The 20113-nt window shown below is 44.4% G+C and overlaps 2 protein-coding genes across 3 annotated transcripts in view; one reads left to right on the forward strand and one right to left on the reverse strand.

Moving 5' to 3' along the window:
- Nucleotides 1-20113, forward strand: part of IST1 (IST1 factor associated with ESCRT-III) — a 578781-nt gene that overhangs the window by 434879 nt on the left and 123789 nt on the right. The gene's annotated exons all lie outside the window — the stretch shown is intronic.
- The window catches only part of AP1G1 (adaptor related protein complex 1 subunit gamma 1), a 99054-nt gene that overhangs the window by 42620 nt on the left and 36321 nt on the right, over nucleotides 1-20113 (reverse strand). Inside the window, exons 2-5 of one of the 2 annotated variants that reach the window (XM_050922908.1) lie at nucleotides 16462-16504; nucleotides 15195-15319; nucleotides 6161-6302; nucleotides 5597-5693 (exon numbers count right to left, since the gene is read on the reverse strand). In XM_050922908.1, coding sequence (XP_050778865.1) covers nucleotides 5597-5693; nucleotides 6161-6302; nucleotides 15195-15253 — 298 coding nt within the window. In that variant the 5' untranslated portion in view covers nucleotides 15254-15319; nucleotides 16462-16504. The remainder of the gene's footprint in view (nucleotides 1-5596; nucleotides 5694-6160; nucleotides 6303-15194; nucleotides 15320-16461; nucleotides 16505-20113) is intronic. The other variant, XM_050922907.1, reaches the window with a different exon arrangement.

The raw sequence follows: 20113 nt of genomic DNA on the forward strand, positions 1-20113 counted from the left end.
TGCTTGAGAGGAAGGGAACAGAACAAGGCGATTTTGAGTGACCCATTGCCTGTTGTCCAGTCCCAGCTTCTGGAAGTTGGAGGTTTAGGCACACCTTATGCCCCTAACCATCTTGGCTAATAGCCATCAATGGAACTATCCACCAGGAACTTATCTAATTGTTTTTTTTAACTCAGTTATACTCCTGACCTCCACAACATCCCCTGACAACAAGTTCCACAGGTTGATAGTGTGTTGTGTGAAGAAGTGCTTCCTTACGTCTGTTTTAAACCTACTGCCTATTAATTTCATTGGGTGAACCCGCCCCCTGGTTCCTGTGTCACTGGAAGGGGTAAACAACACCTCCCTCTTCTTTCTCTGTACCAGTCATGATTTTACAGACCTCTATCACATTCCTCCTCAGTTGTCTTCTTTTTCAAGCTGAAAAATCCCAGTCTTTCTAATCTTCTCTCATATGGAAGCTGTTCAATACTCCTATTTATTTTCATTGCCTTCTCTGCACCTTTTCCAACACTAATATATCTTTTTTGAGGTGAGGTTACCAGAACTGCACACAGAATTTAAGGTGTGGGTGTACCATGAATTCATATAGCACGATCATGGTATTTCCTGTTTTATTATTCATCCCTTTTCTAATGGTTCATAACATTTTGTTAGCCTTTTTGACTGTCACTGCACAGTGAGCAGATGTTTTCAGAGAACTATCCACGTCTTCAAGATCTCTTTCTTGAACGGTAACAGCTAATTTAGACCCCATCATTTTGTATGTGTGGTTGGGATTATTTTTTCCAACGTGCATTACTTTGCATTTATCAACACTGAATTACATCTGCCATTCTGTCACCCCGTTTAGTGAGATCCCTTTGTAAGTCCAAAACCGACTGCAAGGAGTTAGCTATCTTGAGTAATTTTGCCACCTCACTGTTCACCCTTTTTTCAAGATCATTTCTGAATATGCTGACTAACACAGGTCCCAGTACAGATCCTTTGGGGACCCTGCTATTATCCTCTCTCCATTGTAAAGACTAACCATTTAGTTCCTATCTTTTAGTAAGTTACTGATCCATGAGAGGATCTTCCCTCTTATCCCATGACTGCTTAGTTTGCTTAAGAGCCTTTACTGATGGACCTTACCAAGGCTTTCTGAAAGTCCAAGTACACTATATCCACTGGATCATCCTTGTCCACACATTAGTTTATACCTTTAAATTCTAATAGATTGGTGAGGCATGATTTCTTTTTACAAAAGCCTTGGTGACTCTTCTCCAACATATCACTCATCTATGCGTCTGATAATTCTGCTCTTTACTATAGTTTCAACCAATTTTCCTGTAATTGAAGTCAGGCTTACTGGCATGTAACTGCCAGGATCGCCTCTAGAGCCTTTTTTTAAAATAGGCATTAACTGGATACCAGCTAGTCATCTGACACAGAGGCGGATTTAAGTGATAAATTACAAAGAGGCACTGCATTTGCAGCATGCCCTGAAGAACACTTGATTGTTATGTGCTGTGTGTATTAGAGTAGCAGCAATACAGGCCATGAGAAAGAGAGACGCTACCAAAAAAAGGCTTAGGATTTATCTACACTTTGAACACTACAGTGGCACAGCTGCAGCTAAGCCATTGTAGCACTTCACTGTAGACACTACCTACAGGTGGTTCTGGCCCTGCCTTTGGGAACTGGGGGTGCTGGATGATGGCCAGAAGGTAGGCATGGCTGTTTTGAGTCCCAGCGAGTGGGGTTCATGGGTCTTTATGGAGAATGCCTGCCAGCGGCTCTATGTCTCATGCACTAAAGAGGCTCCAACTTACATGTCTCTGAATAGAGTCAATATCACACAGGGAGGCAGGTTCCAAGCCATTCAGGGCTTTACAGGTCAAAACCAACAAGCACTTGGTGCAGATAAAGAACTGGAGTTGTGTGATTGCAGTAGATTGCTCTTCTCTATTAACTGAGCTAAGAAAATCATTAGATGTATGGAAAAACTGAAGAGACAGATTGTCTCCTACATAAACTAACAAGGGGGGCAGGACTGAGGGACTCAAAATTAACAAATGGGTACAGAAGCTCATTCGGGTGCTCCTACTCACCCTTTTATAATACAAGAACAAGGCAATATTCAACAAAACTGAAAAATTTAAAAGCGAGGACAGAAGAGATTTCCTCCCACAATGCTCCATCAACCTGAGGGACTCACTACCACCAGATATCACTGAAGCCAAAAACTTACTAGCATTCACAAAAGGATTAGACATTTATACAACTAAGATCACTCTCAGTTACATCAGTTACAATGAGATTACATTAAGGATATAAATCTTAATGGCTCTGACATAAGGCAAGCACTAATGACTTAGGTTAAAAAAAGCTTTCCCTAATTCACACTTAGATTTCTTGTCCCTAGCATCTGGTAGGCGACTGACTGGGAAGGGATAGTTCATTAAATGTACCATTAGAGTAATCCAGCATGGCAATTCTTATGTTAATAAATGACATTGTTTATTATTTCACTCTAGTATGAGCTTTCAAGTGGATTTAAGGGGCACCTCCTGGTCAGGCACAGATGAGATGCACCATCCTGGTCACTTTTGCTATTTGATCATCTAAACGCAAGTTGAGCATCTAACAAGACCCTCAAAGTGACAAGCTGTGGGCACACACTAAAAAAGTAGATGATATTTCTGCTCTATCCTCCAGTTGCTTCCTCCAACCTACCATCAACATTTGACTTATCCAGACTGACCTTCAATCATTTACATTGAATCAACAATTGTACAAATATTTTCTTTCATCCATGACCCAGTCTGACCAGCTACTGAAATGCTCCACTGCAAGAGCCTATACTCATTCCTTTTCCTTTTAGTTAAAAAAGGGCATGGCCTAGATTGTAGGCCCAACCCAAATCAACATTTCACCAGCCGTCAATTTGCAGTCAAAGTAACTCTTAGCAGCCCCATGGGGAAATGCTCAAACAAGATGCTTTTTGTTTTTAATTGCCAGCTGCCTACAATTACAACCCCATAAGCAGGCCCACAATTCCAGAGAAGAGGGAGGAGATATGATGGGCAGGCAGAAACATCTGGAGGAGATGGCAGACTTGGTATCTGCCCCTGGGATGTAGGGGTTATTCCAAATTTGTTGGTAATGCCCATGTTTTAGCTGTTCTGCTGGACCCTGAGCAATGGGCAAAAGTGGTTTCCCTTCCCTGCTGTTTTTACATTTGGGTAGGATACTGCAGCCTTCCATTTTGGACACAGTCTTCTCTCTTTTGTAACCACTGGAGTTGCACCTGAAAGACACTCAAACTTCAGCTCACACAAAACGCCAGCCTGCTTGCTCAGCAATGCTTGTCACAGGGAGTATGCAATATCCACGTCCCAGAGTCTATATTAAACCATTTCCAGGTGCACTTAAAAGTCTCATTTTTGGCCTACAAAAAGCTCTACAGTTGGTGCAGTAGTGCCTTTAGTCCTGCTGATTGCCTGACATCAAGATGTTCTAGGAGGTTGACGCCTGGTCGTTTTCAAAAAGTGAGCCTCAGATCTTCATAAGAACAGCCAGGCTGGGTCAGACCAAAGGTCCATCTAGCCCAGTATCCTGTCTTCTGACAGTGGCCAATGCCAGGTGCCCCAGAGGGAATGAACAGAAGAGGTAATCACAAGTGATCCACCCCCTGTCGCCCATTCCCAGTGTGACTAAGTCAGGCCGGACAGCTGCAAGAGGGTCTTGGAAGGCCGATATGTGAGCTCTAGAATGTTAAAGGCCCTTTTTCCTACAAGCTGAAAAGGGGTTACCTCAGATCAGTCAGGGACACCTGAATCCAGTTAAGGGCTGCCTGAGACTTTTAAAAAAACCCTCCTCTGGGCTTCTCTCAGGGACAACCTGCTGCCATTCCATAGCCCTATTCATTTTTGTTACCCTTTTCCAATTCCAATACATCTTTGGGATGGGGAGATCACGATCTGCACTCTTCTGCTGGTCTGACAGATTATGAGGTGGCTTCACAGTACAATGCAAAGCCCTCCTGACATAATACTGGAGCTGACTGAAGTTTGCTTTCCTTGGTACATAAGAGAGGGAAGGAGAGCAGATTACTGGGATTCAGGAGACCCTGGGCCCAATGTCTTGCTCTGCCAAAGACTTCCCGTGTGACCTTGGAAAAGTCACAGTCTCAGTTCTTCACTTGTAAAAACAGGCACACTAATCCTTCCCTGCCTCACAAGGGTGCTGTGAGGCTAAATATAATAAAGACTGCGAGGTGCTGATACTGTTACCATTTTAATTAGTCCCTGCGCTAATCACTCCAATTAGCGCATTTTAAAACCTAAACAAGTTCACAATGTCCACATGTAGCAGAGTCCACAAGCAACCCCTAATTCCTTCCCTCACAATACCCCAGGTGGGCTGCAGCCTAACACCCCAATGAAATAAAATGACATGAACATGTTCACTAGAGAAGGAAACAAATGTTTACTTGGCTACCAGAGATACTGCTGCAGCTATGCATCGGTTTAAATGGGAAGGAACTACTTGTGAGGGCCATTCTCCACAAAAGAGCCTCAGCTCTGAAACACAGCTTCTATTTGTGACCCCTTTATGGCATGCTTTAATGCCCATCTATATCCCAACGATACTGCATGGCCAGATATAGAAGAATGGTTTCAGTCAAAAGATTCTGTCATTTGAGTGCTGGGTTATGTGAATGGGCAAGCAGTCAACTGTTTGGATATTTATCCTTATTTTAAATACTTATACAAGTGCTTCCAGCTTGGAAAATAGATGTGAAAAATAAAATAAGTACACTTGCAAAAGGAAGTCTTGTTTCAAGCTTGCAAAAAGTTACTCTAAACAGAGTAAGAATCTGTTTTAAAATGCAGTTAAGATCCAAAAAGACATTATGTAAAGGTGGCCCTCTCTTACCCAGCAATCTGCTGTGCAACTTAAGAACTGTCTGATTACTCTGCTCTAGTTAGCACTGCAGAGATCTCACAGCTTTGGGAATACAAGCTGAACTCCATTCTGCTTCATTCATCAGTTCCAAGTTAACAGTAATGAACAAACAGTACTCATCTCAGACAGAAGCTGACCTTTCAGATCCCAAGTGGAGTTTGCAACCCTACCAGCTGGAAAATCTTTTGCCTTGCACAAAATGCAAGAGTGACCTGGAGTCAGAGAGATTTAATGTGGAACCTCAGAATGCCGTCCTCACAGAGGAGAAACATACCACAAATTACATAATACAGTTTGCTACAGTCCCAGATTCACCATATTTACTCTATATGTGTTTCACCTGCCTTGAAATGAAATGAAAGTAGCAGGTACTTTGATAAATGAACAGAAAGACCGTTTGAAAGACTGTAGCCTGTGCTGTGTAATTTCCTGCAGGAGCAAAGAATCACATATAGCTCTATGCCTCTTGTAGCACATAGGACATTTGCTCTCTTTCTACAGAACCGGAAGGACACCGATCAGAAAAACGTATGACAAGAATGGCCTTTTCCAAATGAACGGCTGAGTTAGATGGTCGGTGTGCAGCACCCCTGCATGGAGGAGCATTGCCTCCAAAGGTCTGGGCCTTGCCTGCTGACATTACCATGGTTCTTCTCATTCAGTAGGTTTTTGGTGGCTGGCAGGAACATCTCCATGAGTTCAGGCACCTTCCTAATAACATGCACAGCACACAGTGCTGCCTGCAAGAGAAGAAAAGCAGTTAGCACACTCCTCCATGTCACTGACTGCCAGCAGACTCCAAGCTTAGCCATCTGCGGGCCAGAAACAAACTTCTTAGGAGGATCCACTTTTATATTAGAGCTAATTTGCACACTTAATTCACCTGGAAACATGTTAACAAGTACATGTGCAAGAACATCTCTATACTGAGAAAATCCTGGCCAATGCCTTACGGATTTGTTAGTTCTGAACACACTGGGACAAGAGTTCTATTCTGTACAGACGACAGATACCACCCATGCTTTACCTGCATTGCAGATACTGGGAGGTCTCTGGTCACTAGTTACCATGCTAGTACATGTACTCTCAGAGAAGTAACTTGCTGATATGCCCTATGCCACCCAGCACACTAAATATTAAAAGCATCTCCCCCTTCTGTCCCAGGCTTTAGACTGCAAAGAAGCAGTTTGGAAACTTCCTGAGGTACCTTTTTCCTTAGGTAAGAGTTGGATGTTTTGAGGAGTTTCTCCACTTCTCCTGCCAGGTCCCTGCACATCTCAGAGGAGCCCATGCAGCCGAGGGTGCAGAGTGCCAGCCCCTGCACATACTGTGTGCTGTGATTAAGGTCACTGCAAAAGAGACCAAGAACAAGCCTGTCAGCACATGCACAGGGAACTCTCCAGTACAGGACACAGGTGCAGGGAACTCTGCACATCAAGAAACGAATCAGAATGCAGGTAAGCTGTGAAGCAAAGAAGTTAGTTAAGTATGTTCCGAGGCAGCTGGACAGTTGAGTAAGAATGGGACGCTTCAAACACACATGGCATAGTCGCCCACCACCACAGACTCACCTCTGGAGACTTCAGGTATAGCTACAGTCACAAGTGAAATGGGCTGAATGACAGTAACGTCAGGGCCTGGAGCCCAGCCCAGGAGAAACAGAGGCATGCAGAGCTCCACCCTATGTCACACCTGTATCTAAGCAACAGTTGACCAGACTGGCAGGTGAAAGCACAGGGCTCAAAAGCCATCAGAAGAGTAGGGGAAATACCATTGTTGCAGACACCATGCTCTGTGCTGCCCCAGGCAGAGAGGCAGGCCCTGACCCCATTCCTGCTTCAGCAGAAACACACAAACCAGCCACAACAAAACAACTTTGCAGCAAAGGATTCCTGCCCTTGACAAACAACAGGGAACTGTCTACGGCCATTACACTCACTTCACACAGCAGGGGACAGTGTGAACAGCTAGCCAATTCTGGGCATTACAAGGAAAAAGGGAATTTCAGATGCGTAGAGCTTCCCAAGTGATCCCCCCTGACCCCACGACTCTTCCTCCCGCAAGAGGAAACAGGGCATGTGCCTCTCATCCCAGGCCCCTCTCCCCCTGTCCAGGTGAGTGAGAGGAATTCCTGCTCAGAGGAGATGCAGATGGGGAAGGGGAAAGACATACTGTCAGAACTGGGTCATGGGCAGCCTGTGGGTATGGAGTGAGTTGGTCAGTTGTGGGGCCGAAAGTCAGAGATCAATCTGGGACTAGGTCAAAACTAAAGTCAGAGTCCATTACCAAACTGAGTGTGAGGTGAGAATCGGGGTCAGGCCAAGTCAGGATATTTCACTGGGGTTAGCAGCAGTAAAACAGGATCAGGGTTGGGATGCGAGCCTAGATCAAAAGCCAGGAGCCTGTGATCATGTGAGTTGCAGCGAGGAGCAACGACCAAGGTCTGAGGCAGAAGTATGCTGGAGGTCTGCATTGCCCAGACAACTCTCAGAAATGGCTTCCTGATTTAGACGGGGAGTGCCAGCCTATCAGGGAATCATGGAGAGCTGTCACTCCTGCCCCATAGGGTGGGACTTCCTGCACAATTTAGCCTCTCAGTTCCTCTTCGTGGCAACTGTGCCTGGGCCCTGTGGTTTCTTACATCACTCCCCCCTCTTCGGGGCCCTTTTCAGATTGCTGCAAGTTACAACATTTCGGGATCCATTCGCTGCACTTCCCAATATTCGGTATACTGTGGTTGGAGGAGCATGACCTGCATATCTCCAAGAGGGAGAAGAGCATGAGATAGGAGGGGGAAGAACTGGGCTTCTCTGGATGAACCTCATGAAATTCTCTTACCAGGTTGGGGGCGTGGACATGGGAGGCAAGTTGCCAAGTGCACTCTTCAAGTCCCTATTCTTCGCAGGGTAGTACAGGTGTCCCCAGGTACCTATGGAATTAAGGGCGGCATTCACCTCATACTCTTTGTGGTCCTGGACTTTGACCAGTAGAAATGGAGGAGTGGTTGGCAAGGGAAGGGGTTATCACTGTAGGGTTTTAGGAGGGACATGTGGAGAACACATGGAATGGACCTTAAGGGATCAGGGAAGCTGTCATTTGAAAGTGATGGAGTTGACTTCCTGGCAGATCCAGAAGGTCCCAGGAACTGGTAGTCTAGATCGCAAAAAGGTATGTTGTTCAGAAGATGCTTCAAAGTGAGACAGACTTTCTAGCCAACAGTGGCTCCCAGGTGAGGGGTCCTCCTTCGAGGTGAACCAAATAAGGAAGATCAGATCTTAGTGAATAGCTGCACTGAGGAAATTACTGAATTTGAGGAGATATGGTGGCACAACAGTAGGTTCCTTGCCCTCCTCACAACAGTACTGTCCTTCTCGTGAGAAGGCATCAGCCTTTCCATTTTGGGATCCAGGTTGATAGATGATGGTGAATTTGAACAGAGAAAACGGGGCCCACCTTAGCTGCCCTCAGTTTAAAATTTGGGGCTTGCAGAGATATTCAAACTTCTTATGGTCGTGAAGACCTAAGCAGGGTACCGAACCCCCTTGAGGTGGTGGCACTACTCCTCGATCGCAGTTTTAGTTGCAAGCAGCTCACCTAGTATTTTGTAATTTATTTTCGCTGGGGTGAGCTTGCAAGAGATGACTAAAAATGTGCAGTGGTGCAAGACTTGCTGGGCTTGGAGATTCTGAAAGAGTACCTCCCCATGGACCACGCTGGACACATTGGCCTCCACAATGAACAGGCAGGTTGGATTGTGTTGCACCAGGATGGGAGCCATGGTGAAGGAGGACTTGAGCTGGATGAAGTCATGGTGGACGAAGGCATTCTGGGCTTTGGGTGACCAAGTGAACCAGATGGTCTTACAAAGGAGTGAAGTCAGGGGAACCACTTTGTGTGAGAAGTCGGAGATAACCAACCAACAAAAACTGGCAAAGTACAGGAAGTGTTATAATTCACAGGGCTTCCAGAGAGCTATTAAGTCATGAATTGATGCTATCTTTTGGGAATCCATCTGAATGCCCCCTGGACAGATGATATAGTCCAAAACTTCAAGGGAAGGCTGGTCAAAGAGGCATTTTTTCAGTTTGGCATATAGTCCATGCTTCTACAGCCTTTCTAGAGCAGATCCAACATAATAACACTGTTGTTCTTGGCTCTGAGAACATGAGAATAGCATTGAGATAAATTAAATTACATTTATCAAATATGTCCTTGAACACGTCTTTCAAATTGTTGGAAAACTGCAGGGGCATTGGTCAGGCCAAACAGCATTACTGAATATGCGAAGTGTCTGTACTGGGCATGAAAGGCGGTTTTCCACTTACTGATGGCTCTTCTATGCTCCAAGTGGTAAGCTCCCAAAACGTCTACCTTTGTGAAGATCCTGGCTGTTCGAACACGATTCAGCAATCCCAGAATAAGAGGCAGAGGATATTGGTTGTGGACTGTGACCTGATTTAGGGCTCAACAGTCCATGCAAAGACACAACGATCCATCTTCCTTCTGTATAAAAAAGTACTAGGGTCCCTACTGGGGATGTAGATTGACAGATGAACCCCTTCTCAAGATTTTCTTGGATATAGTTGTGCACTGCTGCCAGTTCTGGTCCAGACGTATGTATCAATCCATATGGGGCCTTCATTCTATGGTCTATGAAAAGATGTGCAAACCATGGTCTTGGTGTGGGGGCAGGATGTTCCCAATTTTTTTTCTCAAAAACCTCAGGTGTGTTCCTGGTATTTCTTTGAGAGACAGGGTTTTGGGCTCAAGGCAATTTCTTTCTGGCTGGCCCAGGTTACCCCTAGAGCAGTAACATCCCTCCCTGAGGTTCAGGGATTGACTCACAGTGGGGTTGCAGGCAGACTTTTTGGCAATAATAGGAAGAAATGTTGATGATCTTCCCCTCCTGGAGATATGCAGGTCATGCTCCTCCAACCACAGTATACCGAATATTATTGGGAAGTGCAGCGAGCGAATCCCGAAACATTGTAACTTGCAGCAATCTCCCACTCCAACCTCAAAAAGAACAGTCTTCTCAGTTACTGGATCGGATGACAGGGTAACCCATCAATTGTGGCTACCGGGTCCAGTGAAGGTTTGGGCTGAAGGAGAATTTATAGGGTCTGGACTACCGTTGCATGTATAAAGTTATCTGTGGCACCTGAGCTGATCCTGGCTAACTGCAAGGGAATTGAGTGCAAGTGAGGGTCCCAATGTTGTTCAGTAGAAACAAAAGGTTAAACTGCTGGCTTTCCCTTACCTCCATGATCGAACATTTGTGACCCAGATCCATCTACATCAGTTCAAGACCTGGTTACTCGGGCCTGTGCATAATGGGTGGGCATAGCTGTATTGGGCTCCCTTTATCTCCTCCTCTCACTTGCACACCCAGTTGTCAATACAAAGGAGAAGATCAACAAAGGTGTTGAGTCAGGTAGGGTTCTCTCTATGAGCTAGCTTGTCTTCTACCTCTTCACTGAGAATGGAACTGGCGCAGTTGTGCTGCCATATTCCACTAGACATTAGCTACCAGTCATCAGAAATGGGCAAAGTTTGAAGAGGCAGGCCCTTGCCTTGTCTAAGCTACCAGAGGGTGGCCTATGCCAAGTGCACGTAGCGTGGGTGGTCATCAAAAATGGCTGAGAATTCCCACAGGAGTCATCCCAGTTGGAGAGTACTCAGCTAATAGGGGGGAGGCCCAATCTAGCACTTCTCTCACAAGCAGGTTAATCACCATCCCCACTTTTGCCTGGTTCATGGAGTACATTCAGGGATGTAGCTGGAAAAGCAGCAACAGTGGATTCCAGAGAGATTACTGATGAACCCAGGAAGCTGAGTAGCAGATACCATCTCCTCAGCTGCCCCGGAACCTGCATGGCACATGTAAAAGCTGAACATTCTTTGGAAAGAGCTTCTGCTTTTCTTGCCAGGTGGCTCGGGGTTTCAGGAGGGGAGGTGCAGCGTGTTTCCCATTCTCCAGCACAGCTCAGGCTGGCCCGGGACACCTTCAGCCATGGGAGGGTGTGGGGTTTGGGGGTCCTGCTGCGGGGGGGGGGGGTGGGGGGGGAGAAGAGGAAGAGAAGGAACTGGGAGCTCTGGGGGGTGGGGTTGGAGCATCAGGCAGAAGAGGTGGGGCCGGGGGGCCAGCCTCCCCAAAGAAGTGGTCCACCCACCACCCATGGTGCTGACGGTCAACTTCACTGTAGTTTCTCTCAAGCCTGGCACAGAGATTCTTGGAGGAGCTATGGAGAGATAAGTGACAGTATAGGAACTCTTCCCCCCACCTGTCTCCCACAGAACAAGAGAAATGTTTTTGACACAGCTTCCTCCACAACCAAAACTGCCTCAGGTTCTTGATGGGAGCAAGATGCTCCTGTCTCCCAAACTCCAGCCCACAGGAACCTTAAGTGGCTACTAATGTTTGAATTCGCAGCAGCTTCTTGCCTAGAGGAAGCCTCAGTTGCTACTGTCTCATCCCTTCTCCCCACCTCACCCCACCTAGGAAACTGCTTGACCAGGATGCAGAGCTACTACCTGGAGAAAGGAGGGAACAGGGTAGTCTAGGCCCTAAACACCAGAAAAGTACCTGGTTTTATTGCAGGATGAGTCATGCACCCAGCTGGGCCTACCTAAAGACCAAGTTTAAAAACAAAACAAAAAAAAAAAAGGTGAGCCTCTGCAGTTTACAGACTCCCTGATGGACTGGAGATGCCCTGAAAACACGTACGTAGCACATGGAATAGCAAGAGAGAACAGCGGAATTATGAGAACTTGTTTTACAGACTATTTGGGATTCAAGAACTAAAATCTCAATCTGGAACATGAAGTAGTCAATAAAAAAGCCTTTCCCAGCGCAGCAGGCTATGACAATCTCTCTCATCTGTCCCCTAAAAGGACTTTTCCACACAACTTAACACGCCCTCCCCCACCCCCCTCGCTGCCCAGGAACTCTTTGCAAACTGGATATCATTCCTGGATATTACCAATGTGAACACCTATGTCACTGGATAATCCTAGATAACTATATGGAATACAAGTTAACACTTGTAATCATAGGTCTGCCTGCTATTGATCAATAATGCACATATAGGGAGGAGTGTTTAGTTATTGATTACTTTTAAATTACTTTGTTTTACAATGTTTTGAAAATAGCAATGCCTCTTGGAGGCCTGGCAGACACAACAGTTTGAAACCCGAGTCAGATCTCAGAGGTGTCTGGGACTCAAATGGCAGAGACCATTCAGGAAATAAAATTCCCTGCTCTGTTTTCCTCTCAGCTGGCCCTGTAATTGTGGAAACATGGAATGTTACTACCTCTCCTCAGATTCCCCCTAAAAATCTACTAGATGACATTATCTTGGCTAGAGGAAGCAGTGTGAATGACAGTCAAGTGCCCAGGACAAGAAAAAGATTTTGCTGCACCCTGGAAAAATGCTAACATGAAAACAAATTAAGAATGCCAGATCTACTGATGTTCAGAGATTAAGTGCACGGATCCAGCTATGGGAAAGAATAATGGCAAAAGCAGTTTGATGAAGGTCTCTGCATTACAGAGGTGTCTGGTAGTGACTTTATAATTAAGGTTATGTTCCAAACTGGGCTTAAAATAGGGCATAAATTCCTGTTCTCTGAGAGTAGTTGGTTCATCAGCAAAATATTTCAGTTTCCATGTCCTTTGGATTTTCTGTGTAGTTTGATTTCTCTGAACACATTTATAATGGGAAGCCTCTGAATTTGGGTTCTGTCTGATTTTCTCCTCCTTGGCAGCTACTTTTCATAGATCTATCACCAATCTTAAAAATATTGTTTATTCATTCAAAAAGTGAGAGAGGTGTCTGCTGACTTGATCTCCTACAACAGATAAAGCGCTTTTAAACTATTTAGATTGACAGCAATTTTTAAGCAGCTATTCATGCTATCACTGAAAAGTTTGTGTTGTGCACACACACCTGATTGGAGGAGCTGTGGGGGTGGTACACAAACCTGACTGAGGGGTGGCAGAAGCACACAAAACTCTGCATAAAATATTCTCTATCAGCAACTGTACTTTTGCCCCCTTCGTGTTCACTCCCTACCACCCCCTCCACACTCATCCAACCCATATCCCCAGGTAAGTATAAAACCTCAAAACACACACACTGTAGTGAAGCAATTAGGGTTGCTGCACACAAAGCATGCCTGACACACCCACAAAAGCAAGGAAGTGAAAAGTTAAGCCACTTACCACAACATACCCTGCTCTCCTTCACCTACATTACCACAACTCCTGGACACCACAGACCATATTGCTGCAACCTTAACTCCGCTTCCTTAGGGATGCCAGGCTTCCATCACTATCTTAACCACCTATCTGCACACCTATCTTCACCAAACTCCCAAAACAACGAACTACTGCATCAAACACCCATAAAAAGTGGTGGAAACAATCCGGTAAAGGAACATGTGCAGAAAAGCAAAAGGAAGGCGGAGTTAAGTTTGTGGCATGTGGCGTCCAGTAGTTATGGTAATGATAAGGTTGAGGATGGGATATAGGGTATGTGCTGCTACGTGACTTAACTGCTCATTTCCTTGTTTTTACAAATTTGTCAGGTATGTGCTATGGGCAACAACTCAACTGTTTCGCAAAGATTTGTGTATTAATTATTTTTAATTTTTGTATCACAGCAGCACCTGGGGTCTCCAGCCAAGATCCAGTCTCACTATAAACCCTACATAACACTGAAAGACAGTTGACACATTGAGTAACTTACAGTCTAGATTAAAACAGGACAAAGCGGTGGGGTAGCAGAAAGAGGAAGGTGGAGACAAATAGTCAGAAAATTGCAGGTTATGTAAACCAGCTATATGTATAATTTCCAACTCAACTCCCAGTACCTGTTCCCCTAAAATTAGACTTCTTTGGGGATACAACAATCAGCCCCCTAATGTAAGTGGAAGGGAGCTAGCTGGAGGCAAGGTATTTTCAGTGAAGTGTCTTCAGTTCAAACTCCTTTGCTCTCCCCACCACTTGGTCCAACAGAGATATTCACATCTGAATTCAGAACAAGATGTAGGAAACCAACGTTCTCCTGTTGATGGGATCCCCTTTTAGGGGACAGGCAGTGGCAGCAGTGAAATCAGTCAGTGGGAACTGAGCAACTGAGATTTAAATTTTTTATTCAGATTTCTCAGATGCTCTAGGCATAATCAATACCTACAGAACCAGGTGAATATCTGAGAAATCTAAATTAAAAAAATGAATCTTAATCTCCCAGCTCCCGTGACTGGTTTCCCTCTTCCCCACCCCTCAAAAGGAGGCCTCATCAAAAAAGAAAACACTGATTTTCTACACCTTGCTCTCCATTCAAACCTACTCACCTTCAATAACATCCTTATGAAAGCCTCACAGTTTCCTGTCTGTTACTGTTCACAGCTCAGGGAGATTACAAGCCAGCTGAACACCACCTTCCAGAAAGGTGTTGTCTTGCCCCTGCAGCCAACCAGTGCCCCATTACAACACCACACTCAACCAGGCCAAACTCTCAGAATAGAGTAGAGCTCGCTTCACACCCTAGAGTCATACAACTTACAAGAGCCCACCTATATTTATAAATACAATTGAGTTAGGGGACCAGTACAAGATGGCTGCAGCACTGTTCATGGCTTTAGCCTAAGGTCCAGTTTACACTACATATTGCAGCTGTGTTATAACCAGATCCTCTGAATTCAGTAATATGTATGGTTTGGATGAGCCCTAAGTGATTTTGTACTACCCTTAATTATCCAATCAGGGCTTGTTCTGCTGCAAGGTGAGAAGGTAACTGCCCCCTCAGTGTCTCTAGAAGCTGTTCCATCAGCTACAGGAAGCCCATTACAACCATATTAGAGTCCTTTTAAGGAAAGTTTTAATGACAGGATGTTCCATTCTCTCAGCCACTAATTACACATCATCTCTGAGTGAATGCCCAAGACATGGAAGTTCCATGCATTAAATGGCTCTCTACTATACGCACCAAGTTTCAAAAACTTTTTAGGGCCATAGCAGTCTGGAGCTTAGCAGCAACCAAACATGCAAGGTGACTCAAAAATGGCCTGGGCACTACCGGTAGCATTAGGGATTTGTAGACTGAAAAAAGTTCCCCCTTTTCAAACTAAATCTCAGCGGAGAATTGAGGCATCCAAAAAGTTACTGTCAGGAGCCTAACTGTGGTTCTGAAATCTCTACACACATTTGTTGATGGGGAAGGAGAGGGTAGTCTTACTTCTTGATGCAGTTGGTCATGAGAAGGTGGACATCCTGTCTCTCATCCAGTAGCAGCATGGCACCTAAGTACCCAATGCGCTTGTCTGTGAATTTCTGAGAGGCAATAAGTTTGAGGCACTCCAACTGCAAAAAAAACATAGATAAATCAGTATAAGTCATACTCTTGTGCTGGGAGCAATAATAGTTTGCACTTGTATAGTATTTTCCGTCCAAGTATATCCAAGTGTTTCACAAAGTTCGTATTATCTCCATTTTAAAGATGAGGGAGAAAGGCAACCCGTGACCTGCCTAAAGTCTCAGCAAGTCAGAAGAGGAGCCAGGAACAAAACTCAAGTCTCTTGATGGAGCTACCAGACCATGCTGCCTCTCATGGCTATGAAACTCTCTTAAAGTGTACTGGAGATCCATGAGCATGAACTAAAACAGGGTGACACAGAAGTATCAGTAAGTGAAAGACATCATCCATCATCATTCAAGGCATACTATAGGTCTGCACAAATTAGAAATCCATTCCAATATCAGTCTAATAGAGAAAATCCATCATGGATACAGAGAGAAAAGAAACTGACAAACCCAATCTCATCATATAATTCTATGTTGGATTCAGACCCCAAAATTCCAGCACCCATGAAATATCACCTATTAATTAAAAATGTACTTACTAATTGAGTGTATGTCAGGCACTTGACCAAACAAGAAGAGCAGACCTTAGTAATATTGAAAATAAAAAACAGTGCCTTCAAACAGAGGTTGAATAAGGAAGTTTTTAAATGTTGGGGCAAATGTCACTATGATAAGTGGAAGGATTTCATTAGGATGGACAACCCTTAAAACAGATGTAAGTGATATATTAAAAAAAGAAAATAAAGGGTAATATATGAGTTGATACAGATTGCTTAACTTTATTAACAACTTCCAGGGAACAAAGAACTAAAGCTATCAGTATTAGAAAATTGTATACACGTGCTTTAAGTTTCAGCAATCAAGATTACTGCTGGAATGTATAACCTCATGACTGTGTTTTTTAAAAACACACTGCATAAAGCTATTACGGAATAAAGACTGTAAATATGAAACAGCAGCAAAATAATGGAATAAAATAGAAAAGGTTGGTGAGGTAATATCTTTTATTGGACCAACTTCTGTTGATGAAAGAGAGAAGCTTTCAAGCTACACAAGTCCAGAACTGAAGAGCTGTGTGTACCTTGGAAGCTTGTCTCTTTCACCAACAGAAGCTGGTCCAATAAAAGATACATCTCACTCACCTTGTCTCTCTAATATCCTGGGACCAACACTGCTACACCACCACTGCAAATGGAATCAAATAATGCAAATTATAAGTACTGGCGCTAATACTAATTAATTAATGCAAGTTCAGTACTATATAACATACTTTATAGTATGTTTCTCCATCTCTATATAACAAAATATAGATTACTCTGGATATCTATATGAAATGCTAAATAGTGAGGTTGGGAACTCTGGATGGTAAAAAAAGTTGAAAACCATCCTGAAAGAAGAAAATATATTAGAGAGAACTCAAACAGGACTTTAAGACACATACTGTATTGAGAAACTGCATGTTAAAAGGACTCAAACTGGGAATAAAGAAGCTAGTTCTGCTCTTGCTCTTTATACCAAAAAAGGCAAACTTAAATTTGTGGACCCAGACGACTAGTATCATAGCTCACTGGAAAAAACTATTAGTACAATATCTTGTAGTGGAAGACAAACATTATGAAAACTGTGCAAGAGAATTTTTTAAAAAATAGATAGTAAAAGTACACATTGCACACAAAAACAATATACTAGAAATACTGAAATCACAGAGATGCTTTGATATAGACTTGGTAATCCTACAGTTATAGGATAGTCAAGAAGGATATACACAGAGGACACCTGAATTACATGACCACTCTTCCTCTAGCTCTTTCTTTCTTCTCCTGACACTGTGTGCTCCTGTCCCACTGGGGAAACATTTAGCTTCCCACAATTAAAAGGAATATAAATAGTTAAATATATATTTAATCGTATTACGTTTGTGTTTAAATAACTGGGAGGGAGAGAAATGGTAATGATGTATGGCCAATATACAACATGTTGATGAATATTGTTAATTCTGTAATAAGACATTGTAACGGTGTGCATGGCGTGCCCTTGCGTCTCCAATCCCTTGGCCCCGCTTCTCACAAACTTAGGGACACTCCAAGCTGGTGCAACACCCGTGCTCTTTATCTGTGTCCGTTTTCCACCACCAGTGTCCTACTATATACAGGCTATTTACAGTGCCTTGGCCTAACACAGGCCCGGTCAGCAACAGTGTAGCAGGCTCCTACATCTCCCTGAGCCTCCCGTCTCCGATGGTCTCCACCCCACCTTTCACTCACTTCCTCCAAGCCTTACAGCTATTACCTAATGAGGCTGGCAGGTGCAGTTAGTGATTAGGCAAACCTAAGCTATTTACCCAGGCCCAATCCATTCCCCCTGATTGGGGCTGAAGTATCAGGAGCTGATGGAGGCTTCCTCAGCAGCGCCCTGCCACAGACATGTACCTCTACAAAACAAGACAATACAACTAATGTCTTGCTGTAAATAATCTTAAATATTAAAATAAAATATTCCTCCCAAAAAAGCCATCATAACAGTAAATTTAAAGGCAAACAGAAAAGATCTGCACAGTAGAAACCCTATTATATAAACTAACTGGGAATTGAGAAGTTCATAAAATGGAACATCTCAAAGTTACAACAGGTACAGTGCACTGCACTGCTTTCTCCTTGTTCTTCAAAACCACTGCAAACTGACAGCTATTGCAATGTGAAGGGATGTTGACTTGCTCTTCATCAATACCACTCCTTACGTGACTTTCTCCCACCCCAAGTCAAGAAAAATGGCCCATATGGTGCTCAGAAGATCACTGTTTGTAAAATGGAGGTTCTAATGTAATTAAAATCACAACCCAATCAAGATGTGTACCCTTACTGTGGCAATTTGGGTGATGTGCTGCACCTTTGAGGTATCCTGCCTAGAGCAGTGTTTCTAAACATTTTTTATCCTAGGCACCGGCTTTCTGCCTTTCTAAACTGTGTCAGGGAGATCTCAGGTATTGGCACTAGTCCATGGACCAGTCATTGAGAAACACTGCCCTAGAGAACATTTAAACATATACTAATCCATATTCTAAAACAGGCTAAAATAGAGAGAGTAACTGGTCTGACAACTTAGAAGAAAAATGGGTAATTCACTGAATAAAAGCTTGCAAAAGGAGGTTTGATAGTTGGCATGTTTCTACATCACAGCTGCACACAGGCCCCATCTACACTAAGAAACTGAGCCAGATTTTGAAATGACTTTTAGATACAGTATCTCCTTGCTTAAAGTTGTAGTTATGTTCCAGCCAATCAACAAGCAGGAACTGGTTTGTGGTTCCCCGACCAGGTATATATAAACCTCATAGGAGGAACAGCAACTCAGGCCTGGTCTACACTACCGAATTAGGTTGGAGCTTATGTCGACCTAATTCTGTAAAATGTAGCTCCCACTGATGTAAGTCACCCACTACATCGACACAATGCCACCTCCAAGAGAGGCGTAGCACTTCGGTCGATGTAGCAGGGCGACCGTTACTTACATCACCTGTTTGTCATCCCTGCACAGGGCTAATAGCTGGAGCCCCACTGCCCGCATCCCGCAATGCCCCACACAGTTACATCAATGGAAGCGCTCCGGATGAGGACACGCACTGCCAACAGAAGCAGCACAGTGCGGATGTGAAATGTCACTTTAGCTACTGTGGTGGCTGTACTTTGACTTCATTTTGTAGTATAGACATGTCTTTAGTTTGCTCAATGTCACTCCAGGGTTTGGAACGGCCTGACAGTGCCAATAGACTTCTCAAGCCTTTGCCTGCTCCATCCCTGCTCCTAGTTCTACTCCAGCCTTGCTCTTATTCTCTCCCTGTACCTAGTCATTCCCCAGCTCTGCTCCTGCTCCAGCTTCACTCCAACTCTGCCCTGGACTCCTGATTCCAGCTCCAACCACTAGGCCTGACCATCTCCATTCCAGTTCTGATAATCTGAGCAGACTCAGTCGGGCTCAGTGGCCAAGATGGGTCTCCTATGCCAGCAGGTATCCCCTACTATTAAAATGAAGTCTCCAGGCAATCCTGCCACTGATATGGCAGAACTAGTTCAAGGTCTCCAGAATCAAGTGGCCTAGCTACAATGCAAAAATGCCTTCTTATGTTGGCAGGTCCCAGCAGTCCCAGGCCCCCTCATGCCATCAGACACAACAGCCCAAAGTCTAGGCCCAAAGATCCCACTATCGGAGAAATTTGACGGGAACCGTCAGACATTTCGGGGGTTCCTCAGTCAATGTCCCCTGCTGTTCCTGTTGGGCCCACTGGTGTACCCAAACAACCAGACCAAGGTAGGAATTATCATCAGCCTGCTGACAGGCAAAGCACTGGATTGGACAAGGAGACCCGAGTCTCAATGACTCTGATGAATTCATTCGTGTCCTTTCACTCATGTTTTATGACCCACACTGTGCCCGCTCCACCAAAGTTGCCCTGCATTCACTCAAACAAGGCCCCCGTCCTGTTGCGGCCTATGCCATCCACTTCTGTCATCTGGTCTCGGACATGACCCGGAACGAAGCAGCACAGATTTATCATTTCTATCTAGGCCTGAACGATGAGATTAAAGACAAACTGGCCCGGTTTGATACCTCCACAGCTTAATGTATGGCAGCAGTGCTATGTATCCAAATTGAAAACCATTTGAGTTATGCCAAGAAAAAAGGAAGGTACACACTCGGTCCCTGCCTAGTCTTGTCCCATTCCTGCCACACGCATGGGCAATTGCTGGACCCGAATAAACGCAGGTAGACCTGACAAGACAGCGCCTCTCAGATCGA

Source organism: Gopherus flavomarginatus, chromosome 14 (genome assembly GCF_025201925.1).
Source record: "Gopherus flavomarginatus isolate rGopFla2 chromosome 14, rGopFla2.mat.asm, whole genome shotgun sequence".
NCBI classification, from domain to species: domain Eukaryota; kingdom Metazoa; phylum Chordata; order Testudines; family Testudinidae; genus Gopherus; species Gopherus flavomarginatus.